Source organism: Lontra canadensis, unplaced genomic scaffold (assembly GCF_010015895.1).
Source record: "Lontra canadensis isolate GAN:19392208 unplaced genomic scaffold, GSC_riverotter_1.0 scaffold122, whole genome shotgun sequence".
Taxonomy (NCBI): domain Eukaryota; kingdom Metazoa; phylum Chordata; class Mammalia; order Carnivora; family Mustelidae; genus Lontra; species Lontra canadensis.
Window position 1 is genome coordinate 2,639,696 of NW_022631116.1, and position 12,218 is coordinate 2,651,913.

General features: G+C 48.9%; 1 protein-coding gene across 3 annotated transcripts in view; it reads right to left on the bottom strand.

Moving 5' to 3' along the window:
- Positions 1-6,804: 6,804 nt before the first annotated feature.
- Positions 6,805-12,218, bottom strand: part of SPECC1 (sperm antigen with calponin homology and coiled-coil domains 1) — a 218,428-nt gene continuing 213,014 nt past the window's right edge. Inside the window, exon 15 of one of the 3 annotated variants that reach the window (XM_032841337.1) lies at positions 6,805-6,991. In XM_032841337.1, coding sequence (XP_032697228.1) covers positions 6,902-6,991 — 90 coding nt within the window. In that variant the 3' untranslated portion in view covers positions 6,805-6,901. The remainder of the gene's footprint in view (positions 6,992-12,218) is intronic. The other 2 variants (XM_032841336.1, XM_032841338.1) reach the window with 2 other exon arrangements.

Below are 12,218 nucleotides of genomic sequence, written 5' to 3' on the forward strand. Positions count from 1 at the left end.
TTGGGCGGGGGCAGGAAACCCCATTTTGTTCAATAGCTAGAACCCAAGGGGGTTGGAGGTGGGTTCTGGAAAAGGCTTTTGACCTGTCTTTGAATGCGGACGTCCTGAATGTAAACATGATCTTTGTTTAGTCGCCATCGAAAAAATATATACGTAAACTCTTTTTGGTTATCTTAACATGTGAGATCTCCATACAGGAGCTGATTTCTAAACTTCAAGAGACAGGAAATATTTTGTTGCTTTTCAAATAATTAAATCACAGCAGGTGCACTAAATCGCATCATCCCAGGGACCAGGGCTCCCCATGACAGTCCTCCTTCCCTGTGGCTGGTGGCAGACGGCAGAGGACCTAATAAGAATGGGAAGTACAGGGTTTGGGGCCGACTGTTTGGGTTCAAATTCTTACTTTGCCTTCCCTGAGCTATCTCCGGCAGGTTATTTTACCTTCTGTGCCTCAGTTTCCTCCTGGCAAAATGACCTAGGATTTCATTCGTTCAGTGGTGTCCCAAGCCCTTGGAATCGGTGTGCCTGCATGTGGAGGGAGACAGCTGTCATCTGCATGAGGATTGGCTCGTTCTTAAGCGGTTCCCACGGGATGCCCGGCCCCAGCTGATTAGCCAGGGACAGGCACCTGAACAATGGGAACTAACTACAGGCTGATTAGTTACCCGTGAAAGGATCTGCCATGGAAACCAGGGCCCCAATCAGCTGGTAATTATAACTGGGTAGTACAGAGAGGTTTCACTGGTTGATGGGAGGACACACAAGACGGTGGTGGGGAGAAAAACGGCCACGAAGTTTGTGGTGTTTTGTTAGAGTAGCAATCGGAGACTAAGACGATGGTGTAGCAAAGGCAGGTTAGGGGCTCAGCACCAGAGAAAGGACTTTGACCCTAGCTTTAGGTTGGGGGGGGAGAGACACACAAAATAAATGCTTCCTTGGGGCCTGAAAGGCCTGAATTCGAGAGGGGCGGCTCTTGGGTAGGATCTGAAGTCAGCATAGAAATTGGAAATCTGGGGCACCGGGGTGGCTCAGCGGGTTAAGCCTCTGCCTTCGGCTCAGGTCATGATCTCAGGGTCCTGGTATCGAGCCCCACACTGGGCTCCTTGCTCAGTGGGGAGCCTGCTTCCCCCTTTCTCTCTGCCTGCCTCTCTGTCTACTTGTGATCTCTCTCTGTCAAATAAGTAAATAAAATCTTTAAAAAAAGAAAAAAAGAAGTTGGAAATCTCAGGGGGTCCTGGCTTGCTCAGTTGGAAGAGCGTGTGACTCTTGATCTTGGGGTTGTGAGTTTGAGCCCCATGTTGGGGGTAGAGATGACTAAAAAATAAAGAAAAAATTTTAATGGAAAAAGAGAGTTGGAAATCTCTTTTTGTAAAAGTTACCCTTGAGAAGATCCCATCTGAACATCTATAAATTCTCAAATGAGCCCAACCTGGTCGTTTTCCTCCAGGGAGGAGGAGAGCATCTTCTGAAGCAGCCAGCTTTCCGATCCAAGGGCCACATTGTATCCAAAACAAACCAGCAAGCAGGCCAAGAAAGCCTGGAACACTGAAGTCGCATTCCGTCCTGAGACTCCCCCACAAGGGAGGGTCACAGAAACTGAGCCTGTCGAAGGGAACGACACCCGTCCTGTGCCTCACACTTGCTCTGGGCCACACGGTCTCGGAGTGGAATGGCAGGTGGCAAGAGTCACACTTTTTTTTTTTTTTTTTAACCTTACCTCCCCCCCGCCCACAGACATGGCAGATTTTGTGGGAGTTACACGTGAGTGTGAAATGCCTCTCCAGGATGGAGTGTGGCTCCTTCTTCCTCAGCCACGAGCATCCTTGCAGCTAGGATGGCCTGCCTAGGACTGTTCTTGGCAACCAGTCCTCGGGGCCCGAGGAGGTCTGAGACTCTGCTTTGGTCCTGCCCTTGACGTGTCCTCTCAGGCAAGGTTCCTTCTCTGGCCAGATGTGTCTTCTAGGACAAGGCTTTTCAAAAGGTGGCCACGCCTTGTGAGGTCACGTGCAGTGGTACAGGGCCACTGTGTGGCTAACTTTTGCCATGTTCCCTCTCTGTTTTGCTCTGTTTTTCTGATACAAGGGTAATGGCACAAGGAGTGGTATAAACAGTAACCCACACGGACAAGTGGGAACGGCCACGGGGCTCTGCGGCCAATCCTGTGAGATGTCCAGGCCAGATTTTTTATAACCTAGAACAACCTCACTGGGATCTTGGGAGGGCAGGCGGGTTCAATGAGACTGCATCCATTTGAGAAGTTGGGGAGGCTAGATTCTGCTTGGAAACGCATTGTCAGTCACGCCAACGGACACAAACGCGACGCTAGCAGCTAGCGAAGAAGGGAAAACGACGAAGGACTTTGATCGGGTTTCAAGTTTCCCCCCAGGGTCTTTCCATTTGTAGTTCTGGGATATTTACCATCACGTTGGAAAAGGCTGGAAAGGACTGTTCGTGAGACCGGGCTTAGCACTGAAACCCAGCTGGGTGCCGAGGCGTCTAGCCCCCAGAGCTCAAGGAGGAATTCCAAACTGAAGGGAGAGTTCGTGGCAGCTGGAGGTTTTCACCAATGAATCAAAAATGACTTACCCTGCAGTAATTACCCGGGAGGCTAAGGTGTCATGAGCAAATAAGTTTGTGGCTCGGCCTTCAGGGAGCTGAGTCAAGGGGGACAGAGTGACAGCAGAAGCATTGGAAGCAGAGAAGGGGGCCGCCTGTGTGAGGCCCGATCCCAGTCCTCCATGGCTGCGAAGAACCACCGGCCACCGACTGTGGGACAGCAGATGCCAGTGTCAGGCACCGTGGAGCCTCTTGCCTCATACCTGACTCGACACACACATGGGCTGTGTCAATGCACAGGACACGAATGTTGGGGGCTGTGCTTCCTTCAGAGGGGTCCAGGCTCACAGAATGGGAACCCTCCCGGTGGGCCCCAAATTCTGGGAGGGATCAGCTTGGAAGTGCTGAGATGCTGGCCATCGAATGCGTGTGTGTGTGCTCATGTGTGTGTGTGTGCACACATGTGCATGTGTGTAGTGTGCAGACTGAGTCACTGCAGGCGGCTGCCGGTAATCAGCTGTTGGACCTGGTACCTTCTCCCATTGCCTGAGAGCCCACGGAGGAAAATGAGTCGTGGCTGCCGTTCTGGCTCCGTGCATGGTAAGCCCTTATCAGAGCGGGCTATTCTCAGAAGATGGGAGACAAAGGCCAGGGACGGTGGAACTTCCTCTGGAGAAGGGAGAAGTGAAGATTCTTGGGTGAGGGTGGGCGGCCTCCCTTTTCCTCTCTGGTGGGTGGCGCTGGCCACCTAAGACACCAGGGAACGGTGGCCTCCCACGATGCCTGAAGAGCCATGGGCACGCATAGTGCTCCAGGGTCTGGACGTACCAGGCGTCCCAAGTCTGTTCAGGTTCATATGAACTCTGCCTCCTTGACCTTGGTGCCATCCACGCCTGCAATTTCCAGGCCCAGTCCAGGCTCACCTGCACAGCTCTGCAGAGCCCTGTGTCGGCCCTGAACGGTCACTCGCCCAAGTGACCACAGTCCCAGCAAGAAGGGCTGCAAATATGAGGAGGCAGAAAAGCCATCGGGACCCCAGTCCTTTCAAGAAACTTCCAGTAACGCCGGCAAGAGCAGCTCAGTGGGGACCACAGCCCAACAAGGGATCAGAAAAGAAGGTGCTAGTTGGAATGGAGGCTTAGGCATTTTGACAAAAGAGGAATAGTCGATGTCACGGGGAAAAATTCACAATCAGACCGAAACAAAATATATTTATTAGAAATATGACACAGTCATACATCATAGGCGTCCATGTTAATAGTTAAATACATCCGTGTTGGCATGTCACGTCCTGACGATGCTGGGCGTGCTCTTTGCAGAAACAAGGCCACATTCAACCAACATAGTTAAAATTAGGGAGCTACAGAGGATGTACCAGACTTAGCCAAAGTCTAACCTGGGTCAGGAAAAGTGAAACCCCCAGGGAGCTTGGGCAAAGGGGTTATTAAAAATACTTTTTAAAAAGGCAGCTAGGCTCTATGTCCCTTACTGCACATCCTCGGGGGCTCATCTCAAAATGGCAGGAGAGCTTGGGAGCCGGAGGAGCTCCAGCAGGATCTGACAAATGGGTGTGCCGAGAAGGGCCCGGGTCCTCTCCCTCCGCAGGCCAGTGAGACGCCTGCCTTCCCCCCCATGGGGAAGTGGGAGGGGGAGCTTCAGAGAAGCAGGGGTCCTCTGAGGGAAGAGAACCCTGCAGCTATCTGTCACCGCCAGATGGCTAATCGCTTTGGGATGCTTCCGATGGTCTCGACAAAAGCTACAGACAACAGCTGAATGAAGAACAAAAACCAGAGACTAACCTCATTTCTGAAGTGAGAAGGGAATAGGACGAGAGAAGTGGGCTTTTGCCAGGTTCCTCAGAACGCGAGCCCGAGGGAGCAGAGCTCCCGTCCTTGGAAGATCTCACAGTGACACAAAAAACATGGATGTCTCTCTAGGTCTTTAAAAGAACTCCACGCTTCTGGGTCTTGCATTTTGCATCTGTCTTTTCTAGAAGAACAATATGTATATATATAATTAAAAGGGAATCGCAGAACCACCACGTGACTTTGAGTGACTCCCGGCTGAAGGAAGACGAGAACATAAGTGACTACAACAGGCCTCAGGACAGAAAACCGGAAACAGTATAATGGGCTGACATGACCCTGTTTTCTCAGTTGAGCCAATTTCCACATTCACCTTGTGCTCCCAGTGCTCCAGCTAAAAATAGATCTAAAAACCCCATCCAGTGGCCCAGCCCCCCCAGATCCCCCAAGTGCCGGAAGGCCTGGTCCCCTAGCCCAGCCATCTTCTGTCCCTTTCCCGGGACTCTGCAGGGCCAGATCGGCCCCCAACACCACTTGTGTTTCTGTGAGCAGGACACACGCTTCCCCTTCCAGAAGCATGCTCCTGGCAAAGAAAATGGTAGTCAAGGAGATTCTTTGAGTTATAAAAATAAATCGCACACAGCCTTTATTTTATAGGACATTTCTTTCGTTCTTTTTCCCCTAAAGGGAGCAGGCTCCAGCACAGGGCGAGGGGAAAGGGGACCGCCCCCACTGCATAGCCAGTGCTTGGCCCAGAGCGGGATCATCTGACCCGTTCACAGCAATCACAAAGCCAGGGCGCCAAGAGCTCTGAACACCCCTCCAGGTATCCCAAGCACTTCCACGGAGGCCTCTCCTCTCCCACATCAGCCCTGCCATAATCCCAGATCAAACACAACCACTCCCCGGGATGGTACCTCCCGCTGGAGAGCAGGGCAAAGCTGCGGGGTGTTGAAAACGCATAGCGAGGTCAACAAGAGCCAGATGCCTGAAGCAACACAAGCCAGCACCTTCCATTTGGGTGTGTGCATCAGGAAGGAGTAAACTAAATTTGTTCTTCCGACTCCCATGTGGAAACAACGGAGCCACTGCCGAGGGCGGGGTGGGGGGGTGGTGGATGGTGGTGTCACCCTTACCAAACTGCCCAACAGCAACCTGTGCTCACGGCCCGGCGCTGGGGAGCGAGATCAAAGACGGTCTCTCCGCTCCTGGGACGGCCCAGGGGCGTGCGTTGTGAACCAGCTCCCCGGGCAGGTTCTGACCTCGGGCCACCGAGAAGCAGGTCAGTAACCCTCCCGGAGGAGGGCCGGACCCTGCGCAGCGCGGGTGGTGGTCTGGAGGGAGGGGCCGAGCCACCTGCATCTGCAGGTGGTGGGCGTGGGTGAGTCACCTGACTGCCGCGGGGGCGCCGCATCCTCACCCGCTAGGCCAGGCGCATCGCGTGCCCAACAAGAACACCTGCCCAGGGCGCTCCCCTCGCCCCCGCCCGCCCCCAGTTAGCTCTGCTGCCTCTAAGGGCGACAGCAGGCGCGCAGACCTGGAGTGGTCTCTGCCCACCCCGCAGGGCTTGCTTCGGTCCTGCCTCCCGAAGGGCCCGATGAGGCAGTAAAACCAGGCGCGGAGCTGAAATAGCATTTACCTTTGCCGACTGCCCGGTATTCCCAGACATACTCAGCGCTTGGGGCTGCGCGTGCAAACACACGAAGACCTGGGTGGGCACCGGGGACGAACGTGTGTGTGCGAGAGAACGGGAATGGGGATGAAGGTGGGGGGCGACTACGACGACACACAAAGGGAGGGGGTGACAGTGGCTGACGTCTCTCTTTCAGCGGGGGGGGCGGTTCTGAGCGTGAGCGTGTGCAAGCACAGAGACGCACACTTGTCTGCGAGCCACCCCGAGGGACTACCGCAGCCAGCCACCCAGGGGCTGCCTGCGATTCTCACACCTCTGCTCCTCCATCCACAGATTCCCATAGGTGACAGCAAGATCTAAGAAGTGTGATCAAGTTCTAGGTGTCACAACTGTTGTCTAGCGCGCAAGCACATTCCCCAAGAAAGGCAGGGCTCCTGTGTTGCCAGGGGGCGTGAGAGCGAAGGTTGGTCTTTTTGCATTTTGTTGGGTGTTTTCTTACTTGACGGGGTGGGTGGTGGCAAGGGTAGAGTTTTTCTAAAGGCAGGAGCCTGGGTTTTCAGAAAAAAGATGACTGCTTTGGAAGTGCTGTTGGTGGTGGACCTCGGCCACTCATGGGTGAAGTCGCTCCGTGTGACTGGAGATGGCCCACCCGGTTCTGGTGGACAGAGCCCAGACTGGGAGGAGGAAGGCTGAGGGGGAGCAGAACTTCCCTGGCCCATGCTCCAAATGCATCTGGACTTAAAGCGGGGGCATGGTGGGATCCAGCTCAGTTTCTGGTTTGTGCGCTGGGCCCCGGGATGGAGTGTGGCAGGCGGTGGATGGAGGGGGACCGGTGGAAAGTGACCAGGTGCTTGGAGGACCAGCTGCAGGCCGGGGGGGCTGGCTGCTCTCCCGCCCTCGGGCTCTACGTCTCGAAGTACTTGTAGATCTGGGCCACATACTGCATCACGCTCTGCCAGTCAGGCCGGTCTGTGTATAGCATCTCACTGAGCTCCTGCAGGAGAAAAGATGAGGTCACGCTGGGGACACCACAGACCCCCACCCCCTTCCCACAAAGATGCTCCGATCCAGGTTAGGGTGGGGGCTGCCCAGAAACGCTCCTCCACCTGCTCAGACAGAAGGTGTAGGCAACCTTGTTAAATGGGATTAGTTAAAAGAAAAAGTGTTTTATTCCTATTTAATCAGGAGATACTGTCCCTTGAAAAACTTTTTTTTTTTAAAGATTTTATTTGAGAGAGAGAGAGCGATAACGAGAAAGAGCATGGTAGGGAGGGTCAGTGGGAGAGGGAGAAGCAGGCTCCCTGCTGAGTGGGGAGTCCAATGCAGGACTCGATCCCAGGACTTGGGATCATCACCTAATCTGAAGGCAGACGCTTAACTGACTGAGCCACCCACGGCCCCGAGATACTGTCCCATTTAAAAAACATTAGACATGACTTCCTGCTCCTTTTATCTTAATAACATGGCAGCATTAAAAAAAGTTCTGTAAAGAGTAAGTCATCCATAACTCCATTATCATAGAATGAGTGCCGCTTTTCTAAGTTATACTGTAATGTACACCTATGTTTTCCTGCTTCCATCACGTGGATGTACTATTGTGTGCTCTGTGCTTTTATTATTTTTTGGGGGGTGGTGGTGGTGGGAGGGGTAGAGGGAGAGGGAGAATCTCAAGCAGGTTTCATGCCCACCATGGAGCCCAATGCAGGGCTGGATCTCAGCATCCTGAGATCATGACCTGAGCTGAAATCAAGAGTTGGACGCTCAACTAACGGAGCCTCCCCCTGCCCCCGGTGTCCCTCTGTGCTTTTCTACCTAACGTTTTCCATACACAATTGCACAGGCTGCTGTGCTGCATTGCTGGTGGTCCTAGTAGTAGAGGGGCACAGTCCAGGGACAGCTGTCCCACAACCAACAGGACATCTAACGTGACATGTCATCTGTGTTCACTTCCTCATGTTACAGACTTTGCGTTACGCATCTTTGTGGGCGTTGTTGAACTCATGGCTTGAGATGAATGACCACAAATGGGATCAACACAAGAGCCTTGAACCAGCTGAACCTGCAAGCGCTGTCTTCTAAGAATTAAGTGTTAGACCATTTCATGTTTGTTGTTGTCGTTGTTCTTTATTCTTTCTCCCTTAGTTTCGCGTGTGATCAGCAAGCAGACAGTCAAATGTTCCTGAAATGTCTGCCACTCTGTGTATGAAATAATTCATTTTGGAGTTGAATTTGGATTCTTTTGTGGTCACGAGAGAATAGTAGGAAAGGACTCTGATGTAAATCCAGGAGCAGGGATGTGGTGGGAAAGCAAGCCTGAACTTATTTAGCACATCTGTTCTTGGGTGGTGACAGAAATGAGACCTGTCACTGGCCACTTATTTTGTTTCCATGACACCTAAATATATTTTACGAGTTTTGCTTCTTGGTTGTGCTAAAACATGACCAGCCTGCTACTGACAAGGATGTGTTTCCCACCTCAGAGAGGACACAGAAGTCTGGTCAATATTCACAGCTCTGCTCAGACTATCTCCTCATATGCCCGAACCTGACAATAACAACATTAACACTATTTTGGTACATTATCAACATCACATTCAAACATGTTTGAAGATATACTGTAGCACATTTCAAGAGAAGGGAGAGGCTGCTGCCTGACCCAAAATTTGAGGATGCATGACATTTATTTGAATCAGGAGCTGAAAACCTTTCAAGATAAAAAGCACCAGGCCCTAATGGTTTCATTGGCAAATTCTGCCAAATGCTCAAGGAAGAAATAATACCAGTTCTACACATTCTTTTCCAGGAAACAGAAGAGGAGGCACAGTTCCTCACTCATTCTGTGAAGCCAGCATTGCCCTAATACCAAACCAGATAGAAATGGGACACGAGAAAGCTACCCACACAGACACAGTAAATACTAGCAAACTGAATCATGATCAAGTGGGGCTCACATCAGTAATGCAAGACAGGTTTAATATCCATCAATGTTATTCATATGATCAGACCTAATAAGAAAAATCATACGATTGTATCAACAGATGCAGTAAAAGCATTTACACACGTACCATGAAGGTATTTTTGGGTTTGGTTCCAGACCACCATAATACAGCAAACACAGCATAAACAAGTCAAATGAATTTTTGAGTTTCCAGCACACAGAAGTTATGTTTACATTATACTGTAGCTTACTACGTGTGCAACAGCATCTAAAAAAACACAACAATGTACACCAGTCTCTCACACAATGCAAGTTTGAACCCTGTGGATGTATTTATGTGTGGATTTTTTTTTGATAACTACACTATGGTACTGTCAGTGGATTTTCTCTTGTAATTTTCTCAAAAACACATTTTCCTCTACCTCACTTTAAGAATATAGTATGTAAAATACAAAACATATAAAATATCTGTTAATTGATTATATTATCAGTATAGCTTCTGCTCAACAGGAGGATATTAGCAAAGTTTCTGGGGAGCCGAAAGTTATACAGAGATTTTCGACAGCATGGGGGTGTTGATGCTCCCAATTTCTGTGCTGTTCAAGGATCAACTGCACATTCTCTAATTAAAAATATTTTATTGCTAAAAAAATGCTAACCATCATCTAAGCTTTCAGCAAGGTGTAATCACTGATGACTGATTACCATCACAAACATAATAATGGTAAATACAATTTTAAACAGTAACTTCGAGAATTACTAAAATGTGATATGGAGACACAAAGGAGCACATACTGTTGGCAAAATGGAGGTGACAGACTTGGTTGATGCAGGACTGCCACAAACTTTCACTTTGTAAAAAAAACAACAAAACGCTTGTACCCGTGAAGCTCAATATAGTGAACTATAAATGAGGTATGGCTGTTTACAAAATTCAGCCACTGTTTATGATAAAAACTCCTCAAAACCTAGAAAATAGAGGGGTATTTCTTTTACCTAATAAAAGATACCCACAAAACCCAAAAGTTGACCTCATACTTAACAGAGAGAGGCTGAACACTTTCCCACTAAGATCAGGAGAAAAGAACAAGGCAAGGATGTCTTCTCTCACCTTTCCTATTCAACACCGTACCAGAAGTTCTAGCTAAGGGCACCTGGGTGGCTCAGTGGGTTAAGCCGCTGCCTTTGGCTCAGGTCATGATCTCAGGGTCCCGTAATGGAGTCCCGAATCAGGCTCTCTGCTCAGCAGGGAGCCTGCTTCCCTCTCGCTCTCTCTCTGCCTGCCTCTCTGTCTACTGTGATCTCTCTCTGTCAAATAAATAAATAAAATCTTAAAAAAAAAAGAAGTTCTAGATAAAGCAATAAGGCAGGAAAAAGAAACAAAAGTGGGCGCCTGGTGGCTCAGTTGGTTGAACGACTGCCTTCAGCTCAGGGCATGATCCTAGAGTCCCCAGATCGAGTCCCGCATTGGGCTCTCTGCTCAGAGGGGGTCTGCTTCTCCCTCTGACCTCCCCTCTCATGCTTTCTCTCTCAAATAAATAAAATCTTAAGAAAAAAAAAGAAACAAAATGCATACAGATTGTTTGCAGATGACATGACTGTCTATGTAAAACACTCCAGAGTTTACCAAAAAACCCACTGGAACTAATATGCAAGTTTAGCAAGATCTCAGTCAATACTTTCCTATTATAATACCATTAATGGACAATTGAAATGTGAAACCAAGCCAAACCATATAAATGGCATTAAATTTTAAAAAAGGATATATATGCATATGTATATATATATATATATATATATATATATAAAAATATATAAGAAAACTTGTTTATAAAACACTATATGCAGAAAACCATAAAGCACTGATGGAAAAAATCAAGAAGCTCTAAATAAATGGAGATTATTGTACGTTCATGGATCGGAAGACAGAGTATCGACAAAATGTCAATTCTTCCCAATCTGGTCTATAGATACAAAACAATCCCATTCAAAATCCCAGCAAGCTGGGTTTTATGGGGGGGGAGGAGGTAGGTATTGACAAACTGATTCTAAAATTTATAAAGCAAAGATACAACCAAAGAAATTCTAAAAAGAATAAAGTTGGAAGACTTGCTTTCACGATCTATCAAGTTGTATGAATCAGGGCAGTGTGGTATTAACCAAGTGGCAGACACTTGGATCATATTATATCTATTTTATCACAGTAAGAACCATTGAAAAAAAAAAGATAAGGCTTCTTGCCCTTGGGAGCTCATGGTCTTGGGGGATGGAGATAAATCCTACAATCAGATAAATCACAGTATAACACTGCATGAGCTATACAGTACTATCGTGCATTAAGAGCCCAAAAGGAGGGCATGGCTGTCCTGGATACGGGATCATGGAGGAGGCAAGATGGAGCTCTGGAGAGGGCCTGCCTGCTTGACTCTTGCCTTTGCGAGTCTCTAACGTGTGACCTTTTATGGAGCTGCACCTGCCTTAGTTTCCCAACTGTAAGGAGCATCGGTCGGGTGCAGTGAGTCAACACATGGAAAATGCCTGAGGGTGCTTGGGTGGCTCAGTTGGTTAGGTGTCTGACTCCTAATTTCAGCTCAGGCCATGATCTCAGCATTGTGAGACCGAGCCCTGCGTCGGGCCCTGAACTCAGCGGGGAGTCTGCTTCTCTCTCTCTCTCTCTCTCTGTCTCTCTTTTCCCCTCCCCCTGCTCACGTGTTCTCTCTCTAAATCAATCAACAAGTAAAATATTACAACAAAAGAACATGCCTGGTGCATAGTAAACACGAACAAATATTTTTTATACTATTAAATCAACTCTAAGTACCCTTCGTAAAATCTGTACTTCAGGGCAGGCTGAGTTATGCCTAAGGAATCATTCTGATAACCTCCTAAAATCCTGAGTGGTAAAGACCTCCCTGTCCTGATCTCTGTGTGTACTGACTGACCTAGTGGCTTTCTCAATAGGCAACACCCTCCCAGACTATGGACTCAGCATGAGGGCCTTCCCTTCTCCAGGATACAGATACATCAACCCTTAGGGGACACGCATGCTGGCTATCCTTCCAGGAATGGCCACGAGGCCACCTGTCCTCTTACCTCTTCTGTGAGGAGTTGCTCACCCTTGTGATATGGTCGGCTAAACCTTGCTGTCACACTGTGGCTAAGAAGGAATGTGTTCTAAAATTGGGAGAACGTAGTCGACCTTTCATTTAAAAAAAAAAAAATCTCATCTTTGCTAATATGCTATCCCCAGAAACCTGTATTTTCTTGGATCTACACCTGTGAG